This window comes from Pinus tabuliformis, chromosome 7 (genome assembly GCF_031772625.1).
Source record: "Pinus tabuliformis cultivar Carrire ecotype Pingquan chromosome 7, CPIR1, whole genome shotgun sequence".
Lineage (NCBI taxonomy): Eukaryota > Viridiplantae > Streptophyta > Pinopsida > Pinales > Pinaceae > Pinus > Pinus tabuliformis.
In genome coordinates this window covers 1,563,400,794-1,563,409,436 of record NC_142293.1, presented here as the reverse complement: position 1 = coordinate 1,563,409,436, position 8,643 = coordinate 1,563,400,794, and the positions used below count along the sequence as shown (strand labels likewise).

Sequence of the window (8,643 nt, the reverse complement as noted above, 5' to 3'; positions counted from 1 at the left end):
ATCAAAAATTCTATTAATACAACCATATAAATTAAAATTATTATTTTAAAATTATTGTTTATCACTAATAAACATCAAAATCCTTGTGAATTTGTAAGGTCAATATATAGAATAAAAAAAAAAAATATATATATATATATATATATATATATATAAAACCTTTAATTTTACTAAAAATATCTTAAAATTATTAAATCTAAACCATTCATAATTTTTTATATTTTAAATAAAAATTTCTGAAACCCTGTTTCAAAATAGATCACTCTGAATAAATATACCACTCCGGATAATGAGAATCTTAATCACTTCAGATACCCTGATAGGGTATAAAAATAGGAGATAAATCATATCCTCAAAAGACATAAAAATAGGAGATAATGCATGACCTCATAGACTTTCTTAGTAATGTTTAACAGCGCAATTATGACCTGATGAGTTAATATGCTGTGAAGGGAAAATTCCTTATGTAATGACACCATCCATACTCACAAACTCAGTTAAAATTCCGCATTCATTGTAAAAACATATAATATTCGTGTACAAGCATCCACAATTAACATATCGAAACTGTATATATTGCTGCCGTGCTATGACAGAAGGGGAGGACTTCAATCCAAACAACAGGCATTTCTATCTTGGGGTGTGGTGCAACAAAAGCTTCTCTCACTATCTGTCTTGCAGCAATTTAAAGTTTCACACCTTAACGCAGGCGTATCCGCGTTAAGTTAATGTTTGGGTACAATTTCAACTGCATGCCATATATGGGTTGTTTATTTGGCAATATAATCTTGTATTAACAAGTCCAGACTTTCGGCAGCTGACTTTGTTGAAAACCCAAAACTACAAAAGTTGAGTTTTTGATGAAATGACTGCACTGAAGGTAGAATTCAACAATACGGTACACTTTTGATCATGAGCTCAATCCAAGGGTTTCTGTCAAACAATGTTCTGTGAAATAACCTCACCAAATCTCACAAATAATTGCCCATCAGAAGTGCTGCTGCTCGTGCTGCTGCCTCTAACATCTCTATGATTTCCTTCAGTGTACTCATCCAAGTATCTCCTGTAGTTGGTACTGGCTGCTGGTTGGTTTACTCTGCTACTTGGAGCTTGTTTAGAAGCTGGCAATAATGACTGTAAAACCCTAGCAACATCATGCATGGTGGGACGGTCTGATGGCTGTCTCTTTGTGCAAAGCAGTGCAAGCTGGAAGATCTTTCTTACAGTCTCAAGATCTATGCAGGTTGCTACTACTTCCGGGTCAACAGTTTCCATGACCATGTTGTTGTCTGCTTTAGAGAGAATCTGCATTCAAACACCCATGTCAGAAAAACATATATTATTTCTTTATTTTCTTGGCACATGCTATATCTCTAGACAAACAAGTTTGCCAATTGACAAAAGAGGATACAACGCCAAGTGAACCAAATTCACAGAAAGCAATCTTAACATCTTACCAACTGATGTAAATTAGAATCATTATCCACAGGTTTCCTCCCAGTCAGTAGCTCCAAAAGAACAATGCCATAGCTGTACACATCGGATTTCTCGTTGAGCCTCAACGTCCTTGCATATTCAGGGTCAATGTAACCGATGGTGCCCATAACATAGGTAGAAGCATGGGTTTTTGCAGAAGGGATACACTTGGCAATACCAAAATCTGACAGATGCGCTTCAAAATTGTCATCTAAGAGAATATTGGAAGTCTTTACATCTCTGTGAATAATACGTGGATTACAGTCATGATGCAGATATGCTAAACCTTGTGCAGCCCCCAAAGCAATCCTTAGACGAGTGTTCCAGTCTAGCTTAATCTTCTTGGAAGATCCTACATAAAAGAAGTATTGCTTAGATTCCCCAATGAGGCCATTAGCAAACATTAACTATAGATGAAAAGCTGGTTGGAATCTCCTATGAGGCCTATATGCCACTCAAACATCTAAAGTCCTTGAAAGTTTTTACTGTCTATTTCACTCACCGTGTAAGATGTCCCACAAACTTCCATTTACCATGTAGTCATAGAACAGCAAGTTGCCATGTGGCGAAAGAGAGTACCCACGCAAACTGACAAGATTCCGATGTTTGATACTTCCAACAGTCTCTAACTCAGTTTCGAATTCCCGCAAGCTTTGTGGATAGTGTGTGTATAGTCTTTTAATAGCAACTGGCTTACAGTTCTTAAGATCACATCTGTAAACTGTGCTTGTAGCACCATTGCCAATTATAAATTTCTCATTCAAATTTTCGGTCATTCTCATTATATCATCATACATGTATAGGGCCATATCCATGTGCAATATTACAAGCCTTGGAGAACCTGGTCAGGACATGCAAGAATCTTTTAACAAGAGGCATAGATATTGATGGTAAGATGATAGCTTTACTCTGAGAAATAACAAATTTGAAATGAGGCATAATACCTTGACCCGTTTTGCTTGATGACCCTTTAGTGAATGGTTTATGTTGATTTGAAAGGTAGAGAGCGATGGTGATTACACACACTAATATCACTGAACCCAATGAGATGCAAACAATAGCTGTTGTTGACACAGAAGCTGTCCATTTACACAATCAATAGATAACACTATCAATATAATCTAAAGGATATTTAATACAAATCTATGGAATCTGATTTGTAATATCTAGTTCTGTTTTCACCTTTTGGTTGTCTGGCAGATATCCCACAAAGTGATCCAATCCAATAACCACAGAGACCTGGATTTCCAAAAAAACTGAGGCAAAAATCGTTCCCATCAGATAAAATGTACAGACTTGACAATATCAAGAAGAAAACTGAATTTGATCTAGAAATAAAATGTGTTCATTATATCTACACCTTTCTGGGGTAAACCTTGTAAAGTTCTGTGTGACAGGAATATTCCCAGACAAATTGTTGTAGGAGAGGTTTCTGTAAAACAAATTGATCGTTTCCAGTATGAATAACTACGAGTTGATATACGAGGATTATTTCCTCTGTAATTTCACGATGAAATGAACAAAAAATAGCACCAATTCAGGCAAATTCTTACAGAGTAGTAAGGCTAAAGCAGTTGGTCAACTGCCATGGCATCTCCCCTGATAAACTGTTGTTATTCAGTATCCTGTATATTATCCATTTACAGAGTTATTTTCAGAATAATTGTGAAGGTATTAATAAATTATAATTTAGGGATCACTCCAAGGAACTTACAGTGAGACCAAATTCTGTAGTTGTCCAAGTTCTGAAGGAATAGGACCCGATAATTGGTTGGCAGAAAGGTCCCTGCATTGAAAAAATACCGCACTATGTTACTGTTTTGATGAAGTGGCTAGGGCACACCAGAAAGAGATGTAGAAAGAACTAGAAAATAGAACTAGTTCACAAGCTACACAAATCAAATACTAAGGACTTACATATCCCCGATACTTCTCAAGTTTCCCAAGTCTGCAGGGAGAAACCCACTCAGTTTATTTCCACTCAAGTTCCTTGAATTCATAATCCAATAGAAATCATGGGATTAATATAACTCTCACCCATTAAGCTTTTCATAATCCAATGGGGTTAAAAATAAATATAACTTTCACACATAAAACTTGTAGCTTAATAATTCAAAAACTTTTCTACATACAAGACTTACAATTTTAATAGATGTTCCATGTTCCCAATAGATCTCGGGATAGGTCCAGATATATTATTGTTAGAAATGTCCCTAAAAATTCACATCACATCACAGGGCAATAAAAATGTAAGGACTACCCTTGCAGCTATTATGTTTTTAGATATAGTTCTAAAAGGGAACCTTAGAAGCCTTAACCAAGACACTAGAATAACTAAAACTCACAATCTGTCTAAATTTATAATATGCCCCAGCTCTACAGGAATTGTTCCCGTGATATTGTTGGAGGACAGATTTCTGTAAAAGCAACAACGTTATCCGTTAGTCACATTGAATATGCCGTTAGTCACATTGAATATGCTTAATGCAATTCAACAGCTCATTATGTCATAGGTCAATTTAGAATATGGCCCAGGACTACTTACAGATAAGTTAGCCTGTTCAGTTTTTGAAATTCCAAAGGAATAGTTCCATTCAAACGGTTGCCATGCACATTGCTACAGGACAAAGGACAATGAAGGCACAGCGTTAATATTGTTAGCCAGTGGGAAATTATGCTCCGCAAATTCATCACTTGGCTTGAAGATTATATCACTTACAAGAAAATAAGAGCAACACATGAACTAATATTCTCTGGGATCGAACCTTCAAGTTGATTTCTGGCAAGATTTCTGTCTCAAAAAAATACAACCTTGGAATGTTAAATACTTACAGCAAGAATCCAAAACATATCATAGATTAATGTTTAGTGTATGGGAGGTTTCAAGATATTTCTATCATTTTTCTCTCCACTTTCTAAAAAAAGGTTTGGACACAAACTTACAATTCGAACAGCTGTTCCAAATTCCCCAGCTCAGGTGGAATTTGCCCAGTCAGCTGATTGTCATTTAGCTGCCTGCATATGCATACAACCGTTGACTATCAAAGAGCTATTTCTTATCATGCACATCCAGTTTCCATTTCTTACATATCAATCATCACAAAATATGTGATTGGAATCTCTTACAGGTATCCCAGTTTTGTCATGTTCCCCAATTCTGGCGGAATAGATCCCGTGAGATTATTACTGTGTAAATATCTGAGTAGTGCAAAAGAAAGAACAAGAGAATCAGCTTCTTGAAAATTGAACATAAAGGAAATTTATAGTCAAAAAGTAATGGACTTTCACAAACCCAGATGGGAACAATTCGAGCATTAACTATGCAAGCAACTCACAGTTTATCAGTGTAAGTCAAGTTGCCTAGAATCGGAGGAATTGTTCCAGTAAGATGATTATCACTCAAATCCCTGTAATAAATATTAAATGTATCAGTACACTAAAGCTTACACCATAATTACATAATCAAGTTTTTGCCAAAGGTCACAAAACATTTATCAATGAATGAAGGAATATTGATTGATTCTGCATAAGAAATATATTGACAATATCCAAAATCATTATGGATTCTTATTGATCTAGGCTTCCATGCAATTAAATGTAAGAGATTATACTTTAATCCGATTACAGGAAAATTTTGGACAAGTTGAGATCCAGAAAACACTGTACTTACAGAACAGTAAGAGCCTGCATGAGACCAATTACTTCAGGTATCCTTCCGGTCAGCTTGTTTCCTTGTAACGACCTAGGATAACCACTTTAAAATTAGGGTAGGACAACTAAAGCAACCAAATTAATGATGTCGGTTGAATAGTGCATACCATGCAATGAATTGCATTACTTAGACAACCTGCATAATCTCATATCCCTGCCTATTCAACACAAAATTCCTGATACTAGAACACAGTTCAGTCCTGGAAATATCTCCACTTACAGAGTAGCCACTTGTAGAAACCCAATATTGAAGGGGATCTCTCCGGTAAGTTGATTGTATGATAAGTCCCTGATAAGAATACCAGCCCCAATTCAGCAAGTAATTGAGATCACGAGTCTTGCATCAAACCATACATTTACACCCGTTTGTTCATTTAAAATCCAGTTAGGAAAATCAGAAAACATACAAAACTGCATAGCTTGTACAGTTGCCAATATTCTCAGGAATGGTCCCTGACAAGTTGTTGCCTCGCACATCACTGCATAACAGAGATCAAAGTAGTTGATTAGAAACATTTAAGCTACCACGAAGAATCCTTTAGGTGAAATTCGTTAATGCATTGAAAACGATGCATCGAGATACATAAATTTAAAGATAAATGCTCTGTGACCGCCGAGTGCTGATAGGTTTCATATGCAGAATTAATTCGAAGAAAGAAAGCTTTAAAAATTCTGCATCTATTCCACAAGACAAAAGTATTGTGACTTACAAGAACCACAATCCTGTCAATTGACACATGTCAGGGGAAAGAGTCCCGACTAAGAAGTTGTTGCGCAGCCCCCTGAAAACGATAACAATATGCCCATTTCAAAAAGAATGGGCGCCAAATTTAGTTTGCAAACCTAAGAACACTGAACAGTACTATTAACACAAAAGCTTCTTCCAAACCTTAACAGGAAAATAATAACAAATTTTGCTTAGTGAGAGAACGATAAGCCTAGGAAAACTCATAAAGAACCCAGACTCTTACAAATATTGCAAAACTTCATTCCAATAGATAAGCCTGGGGATCTCCCCACTTAATTGATTGTCTGCAAAATCCCTAAAAAATGCAAAAGCATTGTTAAATGATACTCCTCCAGAATCCAGAGTTTACACATCCTATGCAGTTCTTTGACAAGTAAAGGGCAGCAAAGAGAGTAGAATCCAAAATAGTATTCCCAACCTACATTTTCTTCAAGTTTGGAATCTGAGACAACGTTGAAGGTATAGGCCCCATTAACTGGTTATTCTTCACAATGCTGTAAATTTTGGTCAATGTGTCAGAAGAAGCTTTCACTCCCTTCTAAGACAGGGCAAAATACAAAAACATCTACAAATTAAGCTAAATTCTTTACAATAGCGAGCAAGTGCAGAATGTTAGGATACTTACAGTTGTTCCAGTTGTTTCAACTTCGATATTGAAAAGGGAATGTCTCCATATAAATAATTTAAAGAGACATCTCTGCAGCAACATTGAAGATCAAATCAAGTCAGCGGTTTCTACGAAATATAAACCATGAGAATGATGACTTGTAGATTTGACTAGAGGGATGTTTAGACGCACACAGCAGCTTGGTTTGGCATCAGATATCTTCTCAAAAGACAGTTGTTTTCAGCATAATACTTAACAACTATCTATGGTAAAGTAATATATGCATCTTGAACCAGACTACGAGTGTTGCATATGGTGAGATCTGCTTTAACCAATTTGTAGTTGAACAGTCATTTTTGTTTGGACAGATAAACGTTTGAAAAGAGACTTTCCTAGATAGGTGGGTTGAACATTTCTTTAAAGGGATTTTCAAGGGTTTTTCATGAGCCATTCTGTATGGAGATAACCTGATTTAACCACTGTAGTCTTGCAAGATTAGAAAGAGTAACTCACAAGATTTTCAATGCAGAGCAATCTCCAATCTCGTCAGGAATTTGGCCCGAGAGAGCATTTCCTTTAAGGTCACTGCATGCAGAACACTGAATCAACTATGAACAGCATATATATTATAAAGAGCTGCTAAATATAGTCTGCATTAAGACTATCAGTTTAAATGCAATGAACCCAAAGTGCTTAAAAGTAATATATAGTGAACCTATACAGTGAACTTCTGAATTCACATACATTGACTCTAAGCTTTTTAGATTTCCAATCACTGGGGAAATTTCTCCTCCGAGGTTCAGATGAGAGAGATTCCTGCACAACACAAACCAGAACAAATACAAACATATGAGCTTAAAGTAAGCATATAATCAAAACTCAAATAACGACAGAATGCCCAGCAAACATTCTTAATGATTCCCAATATAACATATTCAGAGTATATGCTCTATTTTACATCAATTCCAGTGGAAAAGTGATATATAAACTTACAATGCAACCACAGCAAAGGTGACATTGTCACAGGTGACACCCCTCCAGGAGCAGTGATCACTGGAGGCAGAATCAATCCAGTTGTATAGAACGTTATCACTATCACGAAACGACTTCTTAATTGCCAAGAGAGTTGCTCCTGTAGAACCCAGAAAAGGTCTTGTAAGTAAAACTTGAACAATCTCAGCTTCTCAACAACATTACCCAATAAAAAATCAAGCTGAAATACACAAATGCATTACTTTCCAGGTAACAGAGCAGCAAGTAATGACATTTGCTTGATGGATTTATCTTGGTCTTTTCAGTATAAGCACCCAAACATTGATCAACAAGAGCAAGGGGTCACTAATGGGTTTACTCACCATCATCAGAAACAGCAGATAGAAGGCCGCAGGAGTGAAGAAATATGACTAAGGAAGAGAGACACACACTGAATTTTCTCCAGCGCCAAATGTCAGAGGCAAATGCCATGGCTGCAGATACACACAGTGGCAATGAGAAACAACAGAGTTCAGAGTATTCCGAGTATTCCGAGTATCAGCCAGCATTGCCTACTCTTCGATCAATTTCCCAACCACATTCAACGCCACACCAAGTCCTCCTCCCTCCATCGTCTGTCCAGTACTCTGTCACCGATTAAAGTGAATCAGATAGTTCCCGTTTCAAATAAATCATAGCCTGACAAGCCAGCCTTCTCTTCAATTTCCGCCAACTGATATACCACAGCAGTCATGCCGACGACGTGTCTGACGGAATGTCGAGATGAATATATAATCCGTTCCGACGGGAAAGGCCTCCAGTTTGCGGCATTTGACGGAAACAGTTCCATACAGCTCTGCCTTGAAGTACAGTTTGTCGACCTGATTTGAACGTGAGGGAAAAGCCGGCAGCGTCGACTGTCGGAGAAGTAGTATTTTGTCATTGCTCGCACTGCTGCGCTGCAAGAACCGGTACGGGAAATTAACACGTGGCAATATTCTAGTAGTGGTAGCACTGCCTAGTACGCCCGAGCCGCCAGATGGGGAACCGCGACGCCGAGTGGTCGCTTTCACCGTTCTTAGACGGTTAATATTATTTTATGATCGTTTCGAATCCGCCCTCGCCACCG

The 8,643-nt window shown here is 37.2% G+C and overlaps 1 protein-coding gene across 2 annotated transcripts; it reads right to left on the bottom strand.

Moving 5' to 3' along the window:
- Positions 1-493: 493 nt before the first annotated feature.
- On the bottom strand, positions 494-8,281 carry LOC149254015 (uncharacterized). Of its 2 annotated transcripts, XM_089460044.1 has the most exons (27): positions 7,898-8,281; positions 7,536-7,674; positions 7,287-7,358; positions 7,056-7,127; positions 6,561-6,632; positions 6,358-6,429; positions 6,159-6,230; positions 5,898-5,969; positions 5,595-5,666; positions 5,408-5,476; positions 5,147-5,218; positions 4,812-4,883; positions 4,603-4,674; positions 4,420-4,491; positions 4,196-4,267; positions 4,022-4,093; positions 3,822-3,893; positions 3,618-3,689; positions 3,394-3,465; positions 3,191-3,262; positions 3,030-3,101; positions 2,837-2,908; positions 2,659-2,732; positions 2,421-2,555; positions 1,979-2,317; positions 1,458-1,828; positions 494-1,305 (listed from the first exon to the last, which is right to left on the bottom strand). In XM_089460044.1, exons 1-27 carry the CDS (start codon positions 8,004-8,006, stop codon positions 937-939), a joined length of 2,973 nt encoding a protein of 990 aa, XP_089316170.1. In that variant the 5' UTR covers positions 8,007-8,281; the 3' UTR covers positions 494-936. The 2 variants fall into 2 exon arrangements, with proteins under 2 accessions (XP_089316170.1, XP_089316171.1); XM_089460045.1 differs by lacking the exon at positions 5,147-5,218.
- Between the last annotated feature and the right edge of the window lie 362 nt (positions 8,282-8,643).